The 21,589-nt window shown below is 55.4% G+C and overlaps 14 protein-coding genes across 14 annotated transcripts; 5 read left to right on the forward strand and 9 right to left on the reverse strand.

Moving 5' to 3' along the window:
- Positions 1 to 104: 104 nt before the first annotated feature.
- ASPZODRAFT_135250 (hypothetical protein) lies at positions 105 to 950 on the forward strand. The gene is made up of 4 exons (XM_022723740.1): positions 105 to 180; positions 228 to 312; positions 384 to 673; positions 738 to 950. Exons 1-4 carry the CDS (start codon positions 160 to 162, stop codon positions 885 to 887), a joined length of 546 nt encoding a protein of 181 aa, XP_022578935.1. The 5' UTR covers positions 105 to 159; the 3' UTR covers positions 888 to 950.
- Positions 951 to 1,034: 84 nt separating this feature from the next.
- On the reverse strand, positions 1,035 to 1,456 carry ASPZODRAFT_51527 (hypothetical protein; the record flags this gene model as incomplete). The annotated part of the gene is made up of 4 exons (XM_022728432.1): positions 1,035 to 1,102; positions 1,195 to 1,230; positions 1,282 to 1,324; positions 1,430 to 1,456. Coding segments are annotated over 4 exons (174 nt in total), but the record flags the coding sequence as incomplete, so codon positions are not given.
- Positions 1,457 to 1,907: 451 nt separating this feature from the next.
- On the forward strand, positions 1,908 to 4,919 carry ASPZODRAFT_71592 (hypothetical protein; the record flags this gene model as incomplete). The annotated part of the gene is made up of 5 exons (XM_022729764.1): positions 1,908 to 2,178; positions 2,258 to 3,000; positions 3,215 to 3,581; positions 3,862 to 3,875; positions 3,933 to 4,919. The coding sequence occupies 5 exons, from the start codon at positions 1,908 to 1,910 to the stop codon at positions 4,917 to 4,919; spliced, it is 2,382 nt and encodes a 793-aa protein (XP_022578937.1).
- A 53-nt stretch (positions 4,920 to 4,972) lies between these two features.
- Positions 4,973 to 6,139, reverse strand: ASPZODRAFT_161014 (hypothetical protein; the record flags this gene model as incomplete). Its single annotated transcript, XM_022726498.1, has 2 exons — positions 4,973 to 5,772; positions 5,833 to 6,139. The coding sequence occupies 2 exons, from the start codon at positions 6,137 to 6,139 to the stop codon at positions 4,973 to 4,975; spliced, it is 1,107 nt and encodes a 368-aa protein (XP_022578938.1).
- Positions 6,140 to 6,379: 240 nt separating this feature from the next.
- Positions 6,380 to 7,573, reverse strand: ASPZODRAFT_71902 (hypothetical protein; the record flags this gene model as incomplete). The annotated part of the gene is made up of 1 exon (XM_022729794.1): positions 6,380 to 7,573. The coding sequence occupies one exon, from the start codon at positions 7,571 to 7,573 to the stop codon at positions 6,380 to 6,382; it is 1,194 nt and encodes a 397-aa protein (XP_022578939.1).
- A 794-nt stretch (positions 7,574 to 8,367) lies between these two features.
- Positions 8,368 to 8,680, forward strand: ASPZODRAFT_135255 (hypothetical protein). The gene has a single exon (XM_022723741.1). The coding sequence runs from the start codon at positions 8,439 to 8,441 to the stop codon at positions 8,658 to 8,660; it is 222 nt and encodes a 73-aa protein (XP_022578940.1). The 5' UTR covers positions 8,368 to 8,438; the 3' UTR covers positions 8,661 to 8,680.
- Positions 8,681 to 8,895: 215 nt separating this feature from the next.
- Positions 8,896 to 11,703, forward strand: ASPZODRAFT_71981 (hypothetical protein; the record flags this gene model as incomplete). Its single annotated transcript, XM_022729798.1, has 4 exons — positions 8,896 to 9,151; positions 9,197 to 9,198; positions 9,340 to 10,670; positions 10,725 to 11,703. The coding sequence occupies 4 exons, from the start codon at positions 8,896 to 8,898 to the stop codon at positions 11,701 to 11,703; spliced, it is 2,568 nt and encodes an 855-aa protein (XP_022578941.1).
- A 140-nt stretch (positions 11,704 to 11,843) lies between these two features.
- ASPZODRAFT_153868 (hypothetical protein) lies at positions 11,844 to 12,799 on the reverse strand (the record flags this gene model as incomplete). Its single annotated transcript, XM_022726027.1, has 3 exons — positions 11,844 to 11,953; positions 12,014 to 12,648; positions 12,699 to 12,799. 3 exons carry the CDS (start codon positions 12,797 to 12,799, stop codon positions 11,844 to 11,846), a joined length of 846 nt encoding a protein of 281 aa, XP_022578942.1.
- A 471-nt stretch (positions 12,800 to 13,270) lies between these two features.
- Positions 13,271 to 13,792, reverse strand: ASPZODRAFT_18624 (hypothetical protein; the record flags this gene model as incomplete). The annotated part of the gene is made up of 1 exon (XM_022727249.1): positions 13,271 to 13,792. The coding sequence occupies one exon, from the start codon at positions 13,790 to 13,792 to the stop codon at positions 13,271 to 13,273; it is 522 nt and encodes a 173-aa protein (XP_022578943.1).
- Positions 13,793 to 14,771: 979 nt separating this feature from the next.
- Positions 14,772 to 15,121, reverse strand: ASPZODRAFT_18625 (hypothetical protein; the record flags this gene model as incomplete). Its single annotated transcript, XM_022727251.1, has 3 exons — positions 14,772 to 14,819; positions 14,897 to 15,048; positions 15,103 to 15,121. The coding sequence occupies 3 exons, from the start codon at positions 15,119 to 15,121 to the stop codon at positions 14,772 to 14,774; spliced, it is 219 nt and encodes a 72-aa protein (XP_022578944.1).
- Positions 15,122 to 15,473: 352 nt separating this feature from the next.
- On the forward strand, positions 15,474 to 16,917 carry ASPZODRAFT_101537 (hypothetical protein; the record flags this gene model as incomplete). The annotated part of the gene is made up of 5 exons (XM_022720790.1): positions 15,474 to 15,591; positions 15,676 to 16,107; positions 16,161 to 16,225; positions 16,285 to 16,584; positions 16,646 to 16,917. The coding sequence occupies 5 exons, from the start codon at positions 15,474 to 15,476 to the stop codon at positions 16,877 to 16,879; spliced, it is 1,149 nt and encodes a 382-aa protein (XP_022578945.1). The 3' UTR covers positions 16,880 to 16,917.
- Positions 16,918 to 17,027: 110 nt separating this feature from the next.
- ASPZODRAFT_71603 (hypothetical protein) lies at positions 17,028 to 17,810 on the reverse strand (the record flags this gene model as incomplete). The annotated part of the gene is made up of 1 exon (XM_022729767.1): positions 17,028 to 17,810. One exon carries the CDS (start codon positions 17,808 to 17,810, stop codon positions 17,028 to 17,030), a length of 783 nt encoding a protein of 260 aa, XP_022578946.1.
- Positions 17,811 to 17,964: 154 nt separating this feature from the next.
- Positions 17,965 to 20,256, reverse strand: ASPZODRAFT_2112608 (hypothetical protein; the record flags this gene model as incomplete). Its single annotated transcript, XM_022727748.1, has 6 exons — positions 19,723 to 20,256; positions 19,564 to 19,658; positions 19,185 to 19,508; positions 18,978 to 19,127; positions 18,554 to 18,924; positions 17,965 to 18,496 (listed from the first exon to the last, which is right to left on the reverse strand). Exons 1-6 carry the CDS (start codon positions 19,826 to 19,828, stop codon positions 17,965 to 17,967), a joined length of 1,578 nt encoding a protein of 525 aa, XP_022578947.1. The 5' UTR covers positions 19,829 to 20,256.
- Positions 20,075 to 21,491, reverse strand: ASPZODRAFT_71773 (hypothetical protein; the record flags this gene model as incomplete). Its single annotated transcript, XM_022729779.1, has 2 exons — positions 20,075 to 20,240; positions 20,299 to 21,491. 2 exons carry the CDS (start codon positions 21,489 to 21,491, stop codon positions 20,075 to 20,077), a joined length of 1,359 nt encoding a protein of 452 aa, XP_022578948.1.
- Positions 21,492 to 21,589: the final 98 nt, after the last annotated feature.

Consider the following 21,589-nt stretch of genomic DNA (forward strand, 5'->3'; position numbering starts at 1 on the left):
ATTGTAGGGACGGTCTTGGTCTTGTCCTTGGGTGATTGAAGGAGATCTTATCGGGTCTCGTGTGGCAACCCCACTAACTCCCACCGAGCTACAACCGTCTCAGCCTACAGTCGACACTGTATCTTGGATATTCTCTAGCATATCGTCTACACACACAAAATGTTGAAGATATGGTCTATGGTATGTATGCTGTTCCCAAGCCTGTCTCCTCACTGCTCACCTGTCAGAAACAACAACAGCAAAAGGCCGAGAACGCCGAGGGGGGCAAGAAGAAGAAGAAGGTGACGGCGGCACAGCTTAGAGTGCAGAGAGGTATTTTTTTTTTTTCTCCTTTATCATTTCTGATGTTTTCTAATTCTGATTTTTTCTTTCCCTCTTTTTAGATCTCCAAGAACTGGCCCTCGGGTCGACGATGAAAACGACGTTCCCCAACCCGGACGACATCCTCAACTTCACGCTGACGATCGAGCCAGACGAGGGCATGTACAAGGGCGGCACGTTCAGCTTCACCTTTACGATCAACCAGAACTTCCCGCACGACCCGCCGAAAGTGAAATGCTCGCAGAAGATCTACCATCCCAACATCGACCTGGAGGGGAACGTGTGTCTGAATATCCTGCGGGAAGACTGGAAGCCTGTTTTGAATCTGAACGCGGTGATTGTGGGGTTACAGGTAACACTCTATTCTCTTCTCTATACCCTATACTCTCTATTGAGTGTGTTCTAAAAGTCAATAGTTCCTCTTCCTTGAACCCAACGCGTCAGACCCCCTTAACAAAGAGGCAGCCGAGGATCTCCGACTGAACCGCGAGGCGTTCAAGCGGAATGTCCGGACGGCCATGGGCGGGGGGGCAGTCAAGGGGATTACCTATGAGAGGGTGATATGAAGTCTAGCATGATTATGATATAGATTACGATTGTACGATTGCTATGATGAGTCTACGTGTAGTGTAAAGTCTACGTGTAGAGTGCAGTGTACAAGTGTAGAGTGTTAAAACAGTGTATTCACATCCTATCCCTCCCGATTATGCCTGGGCAAGACGCTCCTGCTCGAGCTTGGTGTAGTAGGTATCACGGGCACGAACGCGAGGCAGGTGGAAGCCTAGACGATTAGACTATGAGGATAGAGACGAGGATAGAGCGAGGATAGAGCGAGGATAGAGCGGGGATAGAGCGAGGATAGATGATACGTACCGTACCACCAGAGGTAGCCGAAGGTGGTGCCGAAACCTGGACAGAGTCAGTACGGATTGTCCGGAAGTGCAGGACAGAGAAACTCACCAAAGGCAGTGCTCAGGTCGAGGACGAGGCCGCGGCGGAGCATCTAGATGATTTATTAGCGATGTCCATTGCTGAGGTCTTCCATCTGAAGTTCTCGAAATCGAAATCTCCAGTCTTTTTGAGTCAATTGCTTGGACTGAGGACATACGCCGGTGATAGGAGGAAGAGCAGCCATTGTGCAAACAGCAAGGGGTTTCTTTTCGATCGAGAGAGGAGCGAGTAACGCGGCGTGGGTTCAGACCGAGAGGAGGTGAAGACGACGGGATGGGAGGAATGGGATGATGTTCGCCGGAGAAGCTTTGCTGCGTAAGCGAGGGAGGGAGTGGTCTGACGGAACGAGATTAGTATCGCTGGCTTGGTATTGGATCTTGTCGACCAGATGCACTGAGTCTGGGTAGATAGATGGATATTTTATTATCTTAGTTTAATTCTAGACAGTATAATAATTACAAACTATTCACTGGGCCTCAACAGTTCCTGTGAGACTCTGCCACTTCTTCTGTCAAGACCGCATCCCTTATAATACTCCTGTTCCGTCACGTGATCCAGTTCTGCCGCTGCGGCTGCCATCTCAGACTCGTCTCTCACCCAGATGGAGGAGATATTGGATACTCATCTCCATCGTCATGCCCTCGCCAGCACCTGTGATCAAGCGTTCCAGCTCGTCAGGCCCTGTGCCCGCCCTCGAACCGGACGCCAGACGCTTCAAACGTCCCTACCACCACCACCACCGTCTGCTGAACCCTGTCGTCCCGGCGCTGGCAGAGCCCGCCGTCACGGATAATGTCTGCGTCGAGGAGCTGCTGAACCGGTCGATCGGGCAGGCTCTACGGGAGTCTGGATTCGACCTTGCGGATCCGGCAGCGCTGGAGAGTTTCCGGGTTGCGACCGAGGAGTGTAGGCGTCTATAAAGAGAGGAGGAGAAAGAGAGCTACAAGAATTGTATCAAGTTCTAACGTTTTTATTGACGGTCTAGACATCATTCGCTTCTCTTCCTATGTACGCCAGTCGATGCTTTCCTGCCGTCGCATCCAACCGATCCCTCAAGATTTTGAACACGCCCTGCGTCGAAACCGACTGCACTCCGACGACCTCCTACCCTACCTAAAAACCGCACAGCCGACGCCGACCTTACTGCCCAGCCCGCCGCCGGAGGACGAGGAGGTGTTCAAACCCCTGCCGTTCCTTGGCCCGCAGTTGAGCGGGGAGGACGAGCGCGTCCGACACGCGTACATCCCGTCGAATTTCCCCGAGTTCCCCAGCAAACACACGTACTGTCATACACCGGTCTTCACCGAGCGAGAACGCGACCCGCGCAAGATCCGGGAGCGCGCCACCGAGGACGGCCGCCACGGCGAAGAGGCCCTGCGCAAGCTGGCGCGCGCCGCGTTCAAGGACAACCAGTCTGCAGCGGCTGGGCGGGACAAGAAGCTGTGGGGCCGCCGCATGGAAAGCATGGACAGCATGTTCGAGAAGACCATCAAGGGCCTCACCAAGAAGATGCACAAGGAGTCGTCGGCGGTCGCGGTCGGCGGGGAGGTTGACCTGCCGGGCGAGGCTCCCACTCGCACCAAATCTTCCCTTCTGAGCCTCGAACTCGGACCCATCGTCAACTGCGAGCGGGACTTGTGGCGCCGAACGACAGCGGGCAGTCGTCGGGTCGAGGAGAAGCCTGTCGAAGCGAAGGACGTTGCGACAACCACCAGGGTCGAAAGCTGGGTGGGCACGTAACCTAGCACGTTATGAGCGGAAGCGTTGGCGTTGGCGTTGTCGTTGGCTTTGGCGTTGGCTTTGGCGATTTTCTTCTTCTTCCTCTTTTTATTTGTCGATGGCAAGATACCCAAGATATTTCAATAGAACATGCCCGATCCGAACCCCCGTTTTCCACACCGAATATGCAAGTTATGCCGTAGCTTTCTGTGTAGCCTCCAAGCGAGCCCGTTCAGCCTTTTCCTCTTCAGCCAGCCGTATCGGTTCCCAAGCCGTCGTCTCAACCGTTAAACCATTGGCGCATCTAAAGATATCAACACCTGACGCTTTTCTCTTTCTCTCTCGTTTTCCAGACGTACCTCCTGAACAACCGCACAATGGGTGTACACACGACCTGTCCCGGGCTGGGAACCCCCTTCTGCGGCGGATTGCACGAGTACTGCACCATTTCAAACAGCGGGCAGTCCGTCAGGTTGACCTGTGGTCCCTTGCGGCGTTTCTCCCGGTAGTTCTTCGTCACGGTGTTGACATGGTCGGGGAGGGTTGCGACGTCGAACATGGGGACCAGGGGGGCCATTTTAGAAATCTCAGTAGATAGAAAATGTTATTTATGAGCTGAATACGGAGTACAGTGTATGTGGTGATGTGATGTGATGTTGGGAAGGAGGTTGGAGGAGGTCAACAAACTCGGATAGAGATTGGGCGGTAGTTATCTCCATCACCTAACTCTCATAACTAAAGAGCTCTCATAACCAACGAACTCATAAACAACGAACTCATAACAACTACTTCTTGCACCTCTTCTACCAGCAAATGATTGCCGCATGGCCGCCAGTATTGGGGAGAGCTTGCTGTCTCAGGTGCACGAAGAAGGGCTAGACGGGGTGAGCATTGATTACTGCCTACGCTGGACATGGCTGATATTTCGCCCGATAATCTAGCTGCTTGATGATCTGTGGGCTCTCTCCAACGGCCAGGACGGGCCAGCGTATCGATCCGGCGTGAAAGGGCTGGACAAGCTGCTCGCAGCCCAGGCAGAGAGACGGCAAACCGACGATGAGAACCGGTCTACGCCGATCAAACGGGGAGACCCCGTCGTGGAGATCTCGAGCAGCTCGTCGGGAGCCGGCAAGACGCAGCTGCTCTACTATCTGGCCGCCATGGCTGTTCTACCCACTACGTACGACGAGGTGATGCTGGATGGACAGCACGCGGCGGTGGTGTGGATCGACAGCGACGGGCGGTTTGACGCGCAGCGTCTCCGGGTCGTCGGCCGGGGGATCGTGCGTGAGAAGTTGCTTGATGACCAACAGGGAGGCTCTGCTACCGATGCAGAGATTGATGCCCTCGTGTACGCTTCCTTGCAGCATGTGCACGTTTTCCGGCCGGAATCGTCATCGGCGCTCCTCGCGACGCTCCGCAGTCTAGAGACGTACCTGTTCGACGAGACCCGGCATCCCTCTGCCGCACGGAGACTCCACGGCCTCTTCATCGACAGTGTGGATGCGTTTTTCTGGCAGGATAGACTGCGCGACGAGGTCGCTCGGATCGAGGAGATCGGCCGGCCGGTCGCTGAGACTGCGGCGGAGCGAGACACCCGGCTGAGTTTCGTTCTCTCGACGCTGCACGCCGACCTCGTGCACGAGCTGCAACGCCTGCAACGCCTGTTCCATTGCGCCGTCGTCTTCACCCGAGGCCCTGGCCGCCCGGTGCCGCCGTGGGGCGCCTTTCCAAGTCTGCGTCTTGCAGTGCAGAGGGATGTTGTTCGGCGGTTTGCTCCCGAGATGTCGGCGAGGGAGGCTGAGCAGGAGGCCGCCCAGCGACATGCGGTGGTGAGTCGGGGACGGTTTTCGGTTCATGCGATGGACACGGGATTTTCCTTCTATGTTGGCGATGACGTTTCTTTCATTGATTCGTTCAATGAGTGATGAATTGTTTCTGATGTCTTCTTTGTATATATAAGTGTATTAGAATATGTGCTCTAAGTAAACAATTTACCAATCGCCTCGACGGTGGTATTGCCTCCACTAAACACGATTCCAACATCCCATCCCTGATCCCCCCCCTCTTTCTCGACGAGACGTCTGAACTCCTCGTTAAACAGACACACGGCCAAGCCGACGACAGCGCTCGGCTCGACGACGACCTTCATCCGCTCCAGGACCAGCCTCATGGCAGCCTTGATCTGCTCCTCGGTGACGGCATACACGCCCGCCACTTTGCTAGGATCCGAAATGACCGCCCAGTTCAGGATCCCGACGGGCGTGCGCAGCCCGTCCGCGATGGTCAACGTCTTGACGCTCTCCACGCGGACTCCCCCCTCTAGACCGCGCCGACAGTCATCCGCGCCCTCGAACGAAGGCTCCGCGCCAAACACCTTGGTGGTCTTGTCGGAGAAGTACGTCGCCACGCCGGCGTTGAGCCCACCCCCACCGATGGGTGTGATGACTGCGTCTAAGACCTTCTGTTCAGGATGCACGCTTAACCGCGGCGTTTGCTCGACCAGTGCCTCGTACTGAGCCTGCATTTCTAACCCGGTCGTCCCCTGTCCGCAAATAACGTTTGCGTCGTCGTAGGGCGGCACGAGAATCGCCCCCGTCTGAGCCTGTAGATCACGCACCACGGCTTCGCGCTCCTCGCTCGTCGATCCGCTGAACACTACCGTCGCCCCGTGGGCGCGCGTCCCTGCTATCTTCGAGGGGGTCGAGATCTCCGGCATCACCACGTACGCGGGGATATCCAGTGTTTTGGCTGCTAGGGCGAGAGCTTGTGCATGATTCCCTAGATTGAAATAAGTATAAGGAAATAGATATCGAAAAAGATATATTGGGTTAAACTTGCCTGAGCTATGGGTGATGACACCCCTCGTTCGCACGTCTTCACCACCCTGTAACAAACGGATCAAGGCGTGGAAGGCGCCCCGGGCCTTGAAGGCGCCGATACGCTGGTAATTCTCGCATTTGAAAAAGAAGCGGAAGCGTGGATGGGCGGGTTCGAGGCCTGCGAAGGGGGTGTTGGCCAGGTCGGCGACCGACTGCGGGGTGGACGCGAGGGTGTCGAGCGTTGAGCAGGTTAAGAGCGGGGTGCGGTGGATGTGAGGCGTGATCAGGGTGTAGGCTTCTTGGATCGAGGCTGGAGAGAGGTCCATTTTGATTTAATAGGAGTGGCAGTAGAATTGAAATGAGAGAGAGAGAGAGAGATGAAATGGAGTGGTAAGATAAATGCGGATATGGCGTAAGTGGGAGGAGAATTAGACAAGCCGAGCTTTCTACGTAGTGTTTCGATACGAGTGGTTTTTACAAGATTCGATTGAGAAAGTAGAAAAAATGAATTGACCCAAACACCATGATATCATTACAGCTTTTTATAATCACAAAAGGAGGAGGATTTACTTCTGGTTCTCCGGGCGGAGAGAGCGGACGGCCTTGCCGGCGCGCCAGATCTCGAGCTCACGGATCTCCTCCATCTCCTTCTCGTACTTCTCACGGTAGTCCTTCTGGGAGTTGTACTCGAGGGAGCGCTTGGTCTCGGAGCCGTCACGGACGGAGTCGTAGAGCTCGTTGAAGAGGGGCTTCAGGTTGTCCTTGAAGCGGCTGGACCAGTCGATGGCGCCACGGCGGGCGGTGGTGGAGCAGGCGGCGTACATCCAGTCCATGCCGTTGCCACCGATGAGGGGGTAGAGAGACTGGGTGGCCTCCTCGACGGTCTCGTTGAAGGCCTCGGAGGGGCTGTGGCCGCGCTCGCGGAGGACCTCGTACTGGGCGAGGAACATGCCGTGGATACCGCCCATGAGGCAGCCACGCTCACCGTAGAGGTCGGAGTAGACCTCCTTCTCGAAGGTGGTCTCGTAGAGGTAGCCGGAGCCGACGGCGACACCCATGGCGATGGCCTTCTCCTTGGCGTTGCCGGTGACGTCCTGGAAGACGGCGATGGAGGAGTTGATACCACGGCCCTCACGGAAGAGGGTGCGGACGGTGCGGCCGGAGCCCTTGGGGGCGACGAGGATGACATCGATGTCCTTGGGGACGTCGACCTTGGTCAGGTCCTTGAAGACGGGGGAGAAGCCGTGGGAGAAGTAGAGGGTCTTGCCCTTGGTCAACAGGGGCTTGACCTGGGGCCAGGTCTCGCTCTGGGCGGCGTCGGAGAGCAGGTTCATGACGATGGTACCCTTCTCGATGGCGGTGCTGACGTCGAACAGGTTCTTGCCGGGGACCCAGCCGTCCTGGATGGCCTCCTTCCACGAGGCACCATCCTTGCGGACACCGACGATGACGTTGAGGCCCTGGTCCCGCAGGTTGAGACCCTGGCCGTGGCCCTGGGAGCCGTAGCCGATGAGGGCGAGGGTGTCGTTCTTGAAGAACTCCTGCAGCTTCTCACGGGGCCAGTCCTCGCGCTCGTAGACGGTCTCCTTGGTGCCGGCAAAGTCAATGGTCTTGATGCCACGGGCGGGGGTCACCATGGCCACGCGGGGGACAGCGGCGGCGCTGGCCAGGGCCGGGCGAGGCAGGGCAGCGGCGACGACGGAGCGAGGAGCGGCCACGCGGGCCAGGCGGAGGGCACGGGGAAGGGTGCGAGAAGCCATTGTGATGGGTGGTGAGGATGGTGAGGATGGAGGAGGATGGAGGAGGATGAACTCGAGGAATTGAGGGGAGTGGAGAGGAGAGAAGCTGAGTGAAGGAAGAAACGGTGAGGAAAAAAAAGCGACGGAGACCAGCTCTTATAAGAAATAAGCTCGGGGCGGGAGTCATTGACTTTGGTGCGCACGTGATCCCGGAGTCGGGTTGGAGCTCCCCGGCCGATGTCGGATTTGTGCACCCGCTCCCCGAGGTGAGTCAAGAGATTTCCATTAGTAGAGAATGAATGAGAGGCACGGAGATCTGGGGAAGAGGTGGCAAATCGCAGGGCCAGGATACGTAAGAAGACTGATTTGAGCTATTCCTCTGTGCTGCGTAATGACTCAGTGGCTAGCTTAGAGAGAACAGTTCGTCGTCAAGTGGTTACGGCGTAGGTAGTACCTAGTATAGACTGCCATACCTGTTAGTTCTTGTTGGTACTACCTAGTATTAGGTATTACCTGTTGGCTGTAGATGTACTGTACTTGTGTACTGTACTTGAGGGTACTTCCTACCTGTAGTATTTGTCTTGCCTTGGTCGAGGACTGCTCGGCAGTGATGCCTATTGCCTCAGGCACCGATAACTAATCACGTGCCTGATTACTAATCAATGACTATCACATGATGTTGTTAGTAATCAATACATCACATGATACTGATTACTCACCATCACATGACACCAATTACTCATCATCACATGATGCAGATGCTCAGCTGCCAGCATCTCAACCTGGACTGGGAGTTTCTTCTGTCCTCCGTCACCATCACTTCAATTGCTTCTCTCCCAAAGTACCTACCGGGTACAGAAGTACCCTACAGATCTGCAACGAGCAAATGCTGCAGAGCCAACGCTCTGTACTTCTGCCCTCCCTCTTATCCACCTGCCACGCTAACCCGATCTGCTCCGCGCTCAACACAGCACTCGGGCGTTGCTCGCAGACAACGACAACAGACAGCTCCTGGACGCCGCAAGGCAGTCTGCAGTGCAACCCAGACCTTGTCGAGAACTATCCTCACACCCTCAATATGTCTTGTTCCAGTCCTGTCCCCAGGTAGCCTTGCTCTAGCCCTTTCCGTTTTGCTCCTATTATGAAAGTACTTCCTCACGACATGCTTCTCTCTCTCCTGTTTCGTTCCCTGTTTTCTTTGTTCCTTTTTTTTTTTTTTTTTTTTTTTTTGTCCTCGTCGCCCTCCCTCTTTCGCTGTCTCGAGTCTCGCCCGGTAATCGCCCGGGCCTCTGCTTAGACATCTCATTCCCACCGGTTCACGCTCCGAATATGTCGATAGCACCATGAACTTCTTCGCTTGCGTCGAAAACCTGCCCGCCGTTCAGACCCGCAAGGCCCTCCTCCTTCTTGACCTCCAGAACGACTTTATCCGCCCCAATGGGGCTCTACACGTCTCCAATACGGCCGACTTCCTTGACCAGCTGCCTACACTCACTCAGGCCTTTCGCCGGGTCGGCGATGTCTTCTGGGTGCGCTCCCACTACGAGACCCGCCGCAGGCTTGTGGATCCCCAAACCCAGGACGATCGGATTATTTTGAGTGAGTCACGGCCACGACCACAACTGGAGCAAGATCGAGAAGAAGGAGTCCCACACCACCATCAACAAATAGAGGCGGATGATGATCCCGTGCAGCAGCAGCAGCAGCAGCAGCAGGAGGAGGATGACAATGCAGTGGCCGCCGCCACCTCCGACGTTGCGGTGCCGGAACCCCCCGCCGACGACGAGGAGGCCTTTCTTTCGGTTGAGCCTGCCCGATGCTGTCTCGCAGGCTCGGCAGGCTTTCAGTTCCCGGCGCCCATCCTGACCGCCATCGACTCGGAACGGGACACCGTGCTGGAAAAAACGGACTATTCGGCCTTTGCCAGCGAGGGGCTCGTGCAATCCTTTCGCTCGCGCTTTGTGACAGAGGTGTACCTGTGTGGATCGTTGTCCAACGTTTCCGTCTACGCTACCGCCCTCGACGCGGTGCGATATGGCTTCGCCGTCACCGTGGTGGAGGATTGCTTGGGCTTCCGCAAGTTTCCGCGGCACGCCGAGGCGATGCGACGTATGGCCGATATCCTGGGCGCCGACGGAATCACCACCACGGAGCTCTACGATGAGCTGGACTGGCAGGAAACTGATGCTATAGCTCGCAAGGGAATTTCGCGGCGCACCAACCGCTCGGTCATCCCCGCCGGTATCGAGGGCGTCATGGACGAGCTTGACGTTCGTACGAGTCCCAAAACCGTCCACTCGCGTGGGAAGAAAAAGAGGGCCGACCGGGGATCATCATCGTCATCTTTACCGGCCTCGTCTGCCGCTTCAGACGGGAGCCGCCGCCTTCGTGTCGCTGGGGCCTTGGCCGAAGCCACTGGCATGGAGAGTGATCTCAAGGCATCACTCCGAGATTTGGCTTCTCTCCGGTCTGCCCGCCGAAGCCAGGCGACTGCCTCCAATGCCGGGGATGCACAGGAAAAGAAGCGAGTTACACCGCGAGTTCGTCGACGACAGGAACCCAGCAACAGTGGACCCCCCTCAACAACCCCCTCGACCCCGGCGGAGCGACGGCCATCTACTAGGCCTCGGCCTGCCACCGACAAAAGAGCCGCCACCGCCCCCGACCGGCCCTTGCGCCCGGGCGATCGCATCGGTGAAGGGGATTCCCGCATCATCCACGATCTTGACCTTCCCGAAGATGCGTTTACGCAAATTCGCCGCGAGGTCGCCTGGCAGCATATGTACCATCTCTCCGGCCAGGTCCCGCGCCTGGTGGCAGTGCAGGGCCAGGCTCTACCGGAAGGGGCGATTCCCATCTACCGCCACCCCGCCGATGAGTCGCCGCCCCTGTTGCCTCTGTCGCGGATGGTCAACCAGGTGCGCATCCAGGTCGAGCGCATCGTCGGCCACCCGCTCAACCATGTCCTGATCCAGCTGTACCGCGATGGGCAGGATCGCATCTCAGAGCATTCGGACAAGACCTTGGATATTGTTCGCGGTTCATCGATCTGCAATGTCAGCCTGGGCGCCCAGCGCGTCATGGTTCTCCGCTCCAAGGAATCCGCTGCGACAACGACGTCGACAGACGAGCAGCAGCAGCAGCAGCAGCCTGATCCCGGCCGCAACAGTAGTGGCGGTCGAGATACACAGCGGGTGCCCATGCCACACGAGTCGCTCTTTATCCTCGGCCAGAAGACTAACATGAAGTGGCTGCACGGGATCCGACCGGACAAGCGGCCGGAGGTCTCGAAGACGGCCGAGGAACGAGCGTTCGGCGGGGAGCGGATCTCCCTGACCTTCCGTCAGATCGGGACTTTCATTGACCCGGCGCAGGATTTGATCTGGGGCCAGGGCGCCGTGTCCAAGACGCGCGAGCACGCCGGGCGCGCTATTCACGGCAATCCCGCCGAGACGGAACGCCTCGTCCGTTGTTTCGGGCAGGAGAACCGCTCGCTCGACTTGGACTGGGATGCATTGTACGGCGGCGGCTTCGACGTCGTCAACTTCATCACCGCCGTGACGGCGCGGCTTGTCCTCCGCGGGGATGCGATCGCCGACCTGCGTGTGCAGCTGTGTCTGACCGAAAACGGACTGCGGTATACCCCCGTCGCCGTCTCGCCGGGAAAAGACCTCGCGGGCAATGCTCTGGAAGACGACGTCCAGCGGCGGCCCTTGTATGTGAACGCGGACGGGGCGGCGGTCGCGGGGGACCTGGCCATCCTGACTCATTTTGCCCATCTCGCCGCCACTCAGCACGAGTCCCCTGCTCGGCCGGGAGTCGAGATGCTGCGCGGGGGGGATAAACTGGAGAAGATTGAGCGATTGCTACACATTTGGCGACAGTACCAAGCTACTACTACTGTCGCGAGTGAGCTAGAACATACTCTGTCCACGTGGGAGACGGCGCTCGGTAATGGCCACAAGTACATTGATGGCGGGTCGTTTGGGATAGATGACTGCGCCTTATGGCCTCTGCTGCGTGAGATGGTACAGACAGACGACAGCCTGCTGCCTGCCACTCGATATCCGCAGCTGCACCAGTACTACCTGCGCGTGGAGAAACGGGGCTGCGTGAAAGCCCTTCTGGACGATGGATACGGCCGTACATGAAACATGAAAAGACTTAGCATTGGCGTTTACACGGCTTTCTTCTCTCTTCTTCTTTTTTATTAAATTTTTTTGTTTCTTCTTTTCTCGATAATGACACCATCTGGGATGATATGATTACGCTAGATGAAATAGAATAGCATCTACAGCTTCTCGAAAGTAGGAGTCCGCTTCTGTAGGCTTGAGAGGAGTGCATTGGTTATGTCGCGAGTCTGCACGGCGGCGCTGTTCCAGACGCCTGTGTATCGGAGGCCTACCTTGTTAGAATAAATAGTGTTATAGAGAGAGAGAGAGAGAGAGAGAGAGAGAATACCATCTGCGACAGAACGATCCCTCGACCAGTTCAACAGCTCCTTGGTCCCCTGGACCGCGACGGGACTCTTCCTCCCCATCAACGCGGCGAGCTCGAGAGCAGCATTTACAGCGTCGACCTTGGAGGGATGGACAGCATTGACGAAACCCACGCGCAGGGATTCCTCCGCCCCGAACTCGCGCGCAGTCAGCGCCACCTCTTTCACCCAGCCAAACGCACCCACCACCTTGGGCAAGCGAGTCAGGGTGCCGGCATCAGCCGCCATGCCGATATCGACCTCCTTGACGGAGCAGCGCACATCGGCGGTGCAGATCCTCACATCCGCCGCCGAGCAGATATCAATCCCCAACCCAAACGTGATGCCATGTAACACGGTGATGACGGGCTTCTCGCACCGTTCAATCGACGAGACACACTCCTGGAACTCGGCGACCGTCCGGCGGAACTTGACTGCTACGCGCGCCATGTCGGAGTCTGGGCCCATGAGCGAGTCTTTGCCCAGGAGGCCCTCTGATGCGGCTTTGACGTCCAACCCGGCCGTGAAGGCGCGGTCTCCTGCCCCGGTGAGGACGATGGCACGCACTTCTGGCGAGCTCGAGAGATCATCGAAGATAGTCTTCATCTCCAGCCACATTCTAGTCACGTTAGTATATTCCCAGTAGTTAAGATGATGGAATTCTGGTACCCCTCGATAAATGCGTTGAGCTTGTCTGGTCGGTTGATCTCGACGTGGGCGACATATTGGTGGGAGGCAGGGAAGGAAACGTTGAAGTGTGTGTATGACATGATTTGGATTTTATGGATTTTGAATACTAAGGATTGATGGATTGAAAAGGATGGATGGGATGAGAGGGAGAGAGGAAGGGAGAGAGAGGGAGGGAGTCGTTGTTTGCACTACCTGAAGTGCCGAGGTTAAATTATGGCAGGGAGTTCTGTCAGCTTAACAGTACAAAGAGCAGTGTTTATTTCTATTGCTCCTTGTGTTAATGGACTTTTATTGATACTAGCATGAGATAGTAAGTATTTATCCATTATGACTATGAGAATACTAAGGTGCTACATTATAGTTGATCTTCTCTAGACTGTATATACTCCGTACCTAGGTAGATGACAAAAATTGATCTTGATTATGCTTGATTATAGTACATTATTGAAACATGAAGCATGAAGTAATAGATGAAACTGAGCCTGAGAAGCAACAAAACTCTGTCGTGGTAGCATGAATATGTCGTATGAGGAGGCATCGTTCAAGCCCCCTTACTCAATGCTGATCTTCTTCAGACCAGACTTGGGATCAGCCTTGGGCACCACGATCGAGAGGATGCCGTTCGCCAGGCTCGCCTTGACGTTATCCTGATCGACGCGGCCGGGGAAGCTGAAGGCGCGGTGGAACTCGCCCACAGACCGTTCCGTCACCCAGTACTTGTGCTTGCGCTCGGACTTGGTCGTCTGTGCCACTTCCTTGTTGCTGTTGTTGCTGTTCTCGCTGGCCTCGGGTTCCTGGGGAGCTGGCTCAGAGTGGGATTCCCGTTCCACGCGGCCCTTGATCACAAGGGTCTGCGGGTCCGTGAACTCGATGCTGATGTCCTGCTGCGCGAGACCTGGCAGCTCGCCATCTAGGTGGTAGGCATCTGTGCTCTCGCGCACATCAAAGCGAGGAGACCAGGAGCGAATGGAAGAGGTCTGGCCTTTGGTCTGGCGGTGGACGTCGTAGTCGTCCAAGAGGCGGAAGAGAGGCGCGAAGTCGCCGGTATTGGTGAAGGTGCGGAAGAGAGACATTTTATGTAGTCTTTGTGTATAAAGAACTTTTGGTAGTTGTCTTCAGAGGAGATTTCTTCAGAGAAGTATGTCTTCAGATGCTTGTTGGATTGTATTTGCTTTTGTTGTTGATGGTCGACATGGAGCGACTCCGCGAGGGTCTATATACTTGCGCCCTCGATTCGAGAATCTGCCACAAGGCACTTCGCCACTGTCTGCTGAAATATCATGACTATACTAGCATATTCTCGATACATCTCTGACCTTTCTCCACGCTGGTTGCTGGTTGCTTGTTGAAGGTTGGAGACACTTCTCGCACTTTCCATGGTCACGTGACCACATCCCTGCAAGATCAGACAGCTGGAAGCATCATGAATAATCATCGAGGATTGCCTAGACTCTCTGATCTTTATGTATTGAGCTGCATTGAGCTGCAATATACGGAACAGTGAGAGATACATGGACGGAGTTGATCAGCTCTTCAACAAGCCACGGACTGCTCTTGAGACTCCCAACAGATAGCAGAGATAGCAGATGGATGCGCTTGGCATGACTAGAACTCAGAGAAACCTAGATTTAGAGATATAAAGCCCAGCATTCTTGTTCATACCATACTAGAAGGTACATCTGAACGGTATCAGATTGTTCCTGAATGGCGCCAACCGCTGTCCTGCCCTTCGACATTGAGACGAATAGCCTCTGATCAGAAATGTATAACATCAATCAACAGACTGGTTCAGGAACAATTCTGCAGGTTTTCTGGTGGAAATTTCGGCTGTTGCTTCACTGGCCACCAACCCATTGCTGTCCATATTGTTACTGAGCCAACCCGTCACTGCTCACATGTAGGCTTCTCATCATGACAATTCGGATCCCGAAATGCCGCGTGATTCTTGACTTCTTGTAGCATGTATGGTGGAACGCTGTTCGCTTTGCGAGACGCTTGACGTGCTCTTGTTGGACAGACAGCTGCGGACAGTCGTGACCGCTCGAGGCGAGGCTATTCCGACTCGGACTCTTCAGGTTGCATGACTTTCTCGTCAAGCTCCTATTTTTTCATCAGCAAATCAATTGTTTCCCTAACCCCTTTATTGGATTTTCTTCTCTGCAGAGACAGAGATATACCTTTCCAAGCCTGATCTTCAGATTCTGCAACTGACTCTCCTTGATAACCAGATGACGATCGTCGTCTAGATCTTCGACAATATAATCGTGTCGCTCTTCGTCGTATTTGAGAATAATGGCTTTGACAGACGGGTCGCATTCGATGAGCACGCCTGCGCAGGGTACCTATGAGCCGTCGTTCTGTTTGAGCAAAGACACTGACATACCGCGGACAGCACGAGGCATTTTGACGGAGAAAGAGTCGGAACAAAGGGCTTGAAACGATTGACGAGTTCGTCGCAGGCGGTATGGAGCGCTGTTGGATGGAATCTCTGAAGGGGATTCAGTGGGAAGTCGCGGGATTCAGTTAATCAGGCACCCAGGCATGAATCACATGAAAGTCACATGAATCACACGTGACTATAAGTCTTTACTGCCTGAGGCAACATAATTGCCTCAGGCACAGATACCTTAGGCCCTTCTGCCTCAGGCATCAAGGCCTATCTTGGTGGGGTAACTTCAATGAGTCAAAAAACCTCATCCCACCTTGAAAGAGCAAAGAGCCCTTTCTTCTCCGCACACGTCGTCTTTCATCGCAATGGATTCCGCCGCCCAAGCGAGATACGATCTCATCAGCGAGAACCTCGCCGAGGTTCTCAACCCCGAAATCATCGAGAAGATTCTTGCCGAGGGGCGCAACCCGCGGATTTACTGGGGTTAGAGAACGCTTTCTTTCCCTCGTTGTATTTGGGTCAAGGACATGAGCTAATGGGGTGTTATTTTGTTTTTCATCGAATTAGGCACAGCAACAACCGGCCGTCCGCACACTGGATACTTTGTTCCTGCAATTAAACTCGCACAGCTGCTGGCTGCAGGATGTGACGTGGTGGTCTTGCTGGCCGATATCCATGGCTTCCTCGACAATCTTAAGGCGCCACTCGAGCTGGTTGAGAGTCGCGCCAAATACTACGCCAAGGTGATTACGGCAATCCTCGAGTCCGTGGGCGTGCCGACGGAGAAGCTGGAGTTTATCCTGGGCAGCTCCTACCAGAAGAGCCCCGACTATGTGATGGACGTCTACCGGATGGCGTCGCTGGTTTCTGAGCACGACGCGAAGAAGGCCGGCGCGGAAATTGTCAAGCAGTCGGATAATGCGCCATTGAGTGGCCTGCTCTACCCTATCCTGCAGGTGCTTGACGAGGAGCATCTCAAGGTGGACGCGCAATTAGGAGGTATATATTATGGACCTGCTAGCCTTTGTCTTGGTATCCGCTAATTCAAGTAGGTGTCGACCAGAGGAAGCTTTTCGTTGCCGCAAAGGAATGGCTGCCCAAGCTTGGATACCGAGAGGTAAAACAAAGGAGCAACCTGATTTGAGTGATGGACTGTTGTAAGCTTACCATGTCTAGCGCGCCCATCTCATCAACCCGATGGTTGCCGGTCTCAGCGGAGGCAAGATGAGCTCTAGCGTCCAGGACAGCAAAATCGATCTCCTCGACTCTGCCGAGAGCATCTCGAAGAAGATCCGCAAGGCGGAATCGGCTCCCAAGGTCGTTGAAGGTAACGGCATTGTCGCCCTGGTCGAGTACATTCTTCTCCCGGCGGCCGCTCTTCGGGGCCGCAAGGAGTTCCGAGTCGAGCGCAGAGATGCAGAGCCCTTGATCTACACCGATATCAAGCAGCTGCACGATGACTACATGAACGATGTTGTATGTTTATTGTCTTGATCTTATTGCAAGAGCACCGCGCCGTTCGCTAACCTCTCTCTAGTTAACACCACAGCTGCTCAAGCCTGCCGTCGCAGAGGGGCTGGTCAGCCTGATGGCTCCGATCCAGGCAGCCTACCAAGCCTCCCCCGAGTGGCAGGAGATCACGGCCAAGGCCTACCCGCCCGAGATTGCGCCCAAGAAGCAGAAGAAGGTCAAGGATAAGGGCTCTCGCTACCCCGGGGCGCCCAAGGAACAAAGCAAACCAGAGGGAGAGGAGACGCAAGCTGCCCAATAGACAGGCTTCCACTGTCTAGTGAGATACAGGCTAGCCAGATACCCTGCTTGTTAATTAGGCCTAGAATACATAGTCACAATCTAGATGCAGATGCCTATGAAAACCGAGTTTGTATATAGGGCTAAAATATTACAGTCATAGCTAGAGATTACACAAGTGACGCCCCCGAGTCAGAACTGATAATCCTGCCCGTGATATTAACATCCCTCATCAGATAGAGATACGCCTCTGCGACATCCTCCGGTCTAGCCACTCTGCCCGTGGGATTCTTCGCCTTGACCTCCTGGAAGAGCTCCCCTTTCTGCTCCTCCGACAAGAGAGCATCCCACAATTCAGTGTCGACGAGCCCGGGACTCACGACGTTGACGCGCACAGGGCGCAACTCGAGCGCCAGGTTGCGCGCCATACTGCCCACGCCGCCTAGGTACGACGCCGTGATTGTCCAGAAGGGGACGGGACGTTCCCAGGCGGTCCCTGTAGTCAATGTGATGGACGAGTCGGGGCCGGGCGAGAGATACGGAGATCGATCGCTGCGTTTCATGCTACTCGCGACCTTTGCGGTGACGAGCATCGGCGCAATGAAGCGCAACTGGCCTGCTGCAATGATTTTCTCGCGTGTGATTTCTTCGACGGGCGTCGCTGCGATCTTGTCCCCCGCGGTATATACGATGTGGTCGACGGTGCCGACCTTCTCGAAGAGAGATTCAATCTCGGCTTCCACCGTCTCGCTGGATAGGTCGCAGGCGTGGCCGGTGATCGAGGCATGGGGGAACTCGGCCTTCAGACTTTCCACGGTGGATGTTACGCGCTCCGGTGAAGAGGAGGCGATGGTCACTTTGGCGCATGTTTCGAGGGATGCTTTGGCGACGGCGAGACCGATCCCGGATGTGCCGCCTATGACGAGGATGCGTTTGTTGGAGAGTTTGGCCATCTTTAGCTGTCTAGCCGCAGTGTACTGTAGTATACTGTATAGTGTCTGTAATATCATATTTATAGCTTGATTTAACTCCGCTAACTCCTGAATCTCAGCGGAGATAAAATAAAGCCGTGCAGATACGATATGAGTTGAGTCGAGTATTGTACGCTTATGCCTCACTCATCTCGTCCACTTCTTCCTTGGTCTCAGGCTCCCAACCGGTCCCCGCCTGCAAAGCCGCCGCGACGAGAACGAGACCGGCCCCCGTGAGAAAAAGAGTGCGCGTGGCGTGCTGGTATCCCTCGATGGCGATATTGCGTTCCACCCCCTCCAGGGAAGACACTAGGGTAGGACTGCCGAGCAGACGACGAATGAGCTTCTCGCTGTCCGGCACCTCGTGGGCATGGAACGCGCTCTCCAGCTGGGCCTTGAGGACGCGCGTGAAGAGCCCGCCGCCGATCGCGGACCCAAAGCTGCCTGCGAACCCGCGCGACATGCCCACCAGCGCGGTGATGATGTAGTGTAGCGGCGTGGCGGTTAGATGCAAGATGTGCGAGAGGGTATAGTTGACCATGGCGCCGGCGCAGAAGCCGTTCACGAACGTGGCGAGGATGTAGGCGCTGACGGGCGAGGAGGCGGTGGAGAGCAGCGAGAGCGCGGCCGTAAAGATGGAAAGAAGGACGAGAATGACGACGCAGGAGCTGTAACAGTTAGTAATAGTGGATTGGTGATAGTTAAGGTCGAATGACAGGGCATACGTGTAGTATCCTCCCCCCCCCTTGATATGAACGGCTCCAACGACCAACCCACCCAGACCGAAGCCTGCATTGGTAGGCAAGAGGATCAACCCTGCCGATCCGGGCGACCAGCCACGCACCGCCATGGTGTAGATCGGGGTATAGAAGAGGACGGACCAGCGGGTCATCATGGCGGCCATCCCGGCGGCACAGGTCAAGACCACGCTGCGCATCTTGAGGATGGAAATGGGGATGATGGGTTCAGCGCCGCGGGAGGTGAGTCTGGATTCGATGGCCAGGAAGACTGTGATTGCGAGGATGGATAGGAGGAGGGGGGTGGTCTGGATCTGTGCTGACGAGAGACTGAAGAGCAGTAGGAAGACAGAGATGGCCTGTACTTGGTTAGCTTATGGATACCCTGGCCTGCAATGGAGGAAAGACGTACTAAAGCAATGGCTCCTGCATAGTCTACTCTTCCGAGCTTCTCGAGCAGTGAATTATCCTGCTCCTCTTCTTGCACGACGGGTGGGATGGCGACGAACAATGACAGAGTCATGGCCAGCATGATGAAGGCCTGAAACCAGAAAATCACTTGCTAGACATCAGAATATCAGTATTGCCAATACATCTGCTGTTTCTGTAAGTCACCCACCCATCCGTATTTAGGCGCCACCAAGCCCGCAACGATGGCCCCCGAAGCTATTCCCGTGGTATACCCAGCATTCAACATCCCCAGACACAAGCCTCGCCGCCTGGTACTCGCCAACTCAAGAATAAGAATGGTCGACGTGCCCATCAGCCCACCAGCGGCACAGCCGGCGATGGCCCTACCAGTAAGGAAGACGGCTAGCGAGTGTGCAGAGGCGGTGACGAAGAGACCGAGAGACATGAGCGCGCAGCTGGCGATGAGATAGACTCTTGGAGTGAAGATGTGTGAGAGGCGGCCTGATAGCGGACTGGCACTCGACATGGGGATCTATTCGATATATTAGTTAGTAGTGTTCGTTGATTTGATAGTTAGGGTATCTTACTAGATAGGCAGATGTGAACCATGTCGTCTTATCAAAGGCATCAAGGTCAGCGGCGATAAGGGACTGCGTGGTGGTCATCATGGAGACATTAGTAGCTATTCATCAGTTATCCTATCAACTTCATTTAACAGACGAGAGTCAGAAGATTGAGAGTAATACTCTGGATAATCATGGTGACGCCGATGAAGGCAGCGATAACCAATTTCCTTCTAAAGCTTGGCCCCTGTCGAGGAGGTTGGATAAGGGGGGTTTCCTCCGTCGCCATGTTTAACACTTATTCAAAGGATAGAACAATAAGACAATAGAATCCAACTGGATGTCAATACTCGATCATCCGAATTGATTATGAGAGGGAAGAATCAAGAATAAAGCGCCCAAGACAGGTTTTGAATCGGGCACTCGAAGGATCCATTTATAAGCAAGATAAGATAGGCCGGATAAGACGTCGAATTAGATGAGATGAGACGAGATGGCGATAGGATAGTTATCAGGTACTATTCAGATGATATCATCACCTTTTATCAATATTCTGTTTACACATCTTCACGATATCCTCTGGAACAAAAGGCTGTAGAATCTGAATCAACTCTCCCAGAGGAGTCCAGTCCAGCGAGCCATGCACGGTCTGGATGGGATGGCCGCAGTAAAGCACGCGAGCGAAGAGCCCATCAGATTTCCTAATGAATCAGCCGAAATCCATTCGTTCATTCCTTTTTTAAACGAAAAAAAGCATACCAAACTTCAATGGCAATGTTGGAGGCCATCCCCGGCCATCGCAAGGATGTAATCCCCAGAGCGCCCAGAATAGGCCCTACATCGCCGTCATGAACAAAAGTATGGCTGTATACGAGATCCTGCTCGCCACGGACCACGGCGTTCAGCCGGGCGAGGATCTCGCCGATGAACATCCCCTCGACGAGCGTGATGTACCGGGCTGCATCCTGGCTGGCGCGGAACCAAAAGTCCCACATCCAGTCGCCGGCGCGGAAGACAGCCTCTACCTGCTCATGTGTGACACAAGAGGAATCCTCCTCCTCACGCCGACACGGTAACTGATATCCGTTACAAAGCCGTGCCTGGAAGTTGTCTGCGAAGTGGTCAAAGGTCGACATCCACGCAGAGGTGTTGGCGTCGAAGAGCTCTGCGAGAGACTCGCGCAGGGATCGCGTCGCACCCAACGCGGCCTCCCATTCCGCCGAAGACTGGATCTTGTCCAGCACGGCTTCCCGCGCAGGACAGGGGAACCCCCTGTCGACCGTGTCGATGGCAGCGGCTTGCTGGTGTAGCGGCAGGGCGCCAGAATACTCAGGCCAGATCCCGCGCAGGACCCCCCCCGCGGACGCCTGCGTCAAGGGCGAGGAAGAGCTGCGCAGCCAGATCGACGAACCGTCGGGCGAAGCAGGCAGTAGCTCTAGTCTGGCGCCGTACACGGCCCACAGATCGCGGCCATGGTGGTAGGCGTCGAGCAGGCCGCCCACGGTGAGCTGCGGGTACTGGCAGGAGCCGTTTACATAGTCATGTAGGAAGGGATTAGCCGAGTCGCTGTACGTGTCTGCGTACACTCTGATCGGACCCTCCTCTAATGGTGAGCCAGCGTAGAGATACGGGTGAATGTCGTCGCAGTCGTACGGCTGGTTCTCACCCCCCGGCAGGATGTTGTAAGGCGTGCGGCGATGGTGTCGCTGCAGATACTCGAGATAGACCAGCTCGGCCTTGACTGAGCCGTTTTCCACCGGCTCTGGCAGCCAGTAGTCCTCCTCCCGTGGATGAGGCATGGAACAGTAGGCGTAGGCGCCGAACGAGGGCGGACTGGCCTGCTGGGCGGGGGCGTGGAAGATGCCCCCGTACGTGCCCAGCGAGGCGTCGGTAAGCCATCCAGGGGCGGAGATATTCGGATAGAAGGAGGCATAGTCGTAGAGATGGACCATTTCAATCATGATGGCTCCATGGTGGAAGTGAGGGAAGTGAAGGAAGTGAAGGAAGTGAGGAAAGTGAAGGAAGTGAGGAAAGTGAAGGAAAGGGAGTT

This window comes from Penicilliopsis zonata, assembly GCF_001890105.1.
Source record: "Penicilliopsis zonata CBS 506.65 unplaced genomic scaffold ASPZOscaffold_14, whole genome shotgun sequence".
Taxonomy (NCBI): Eukaryota; Fungi; Ascomycota; class Eurotiomycetes; order Eurotiales; family Aspergillaceae; genus Penicilliopsis; species Penicilliopsis zonata.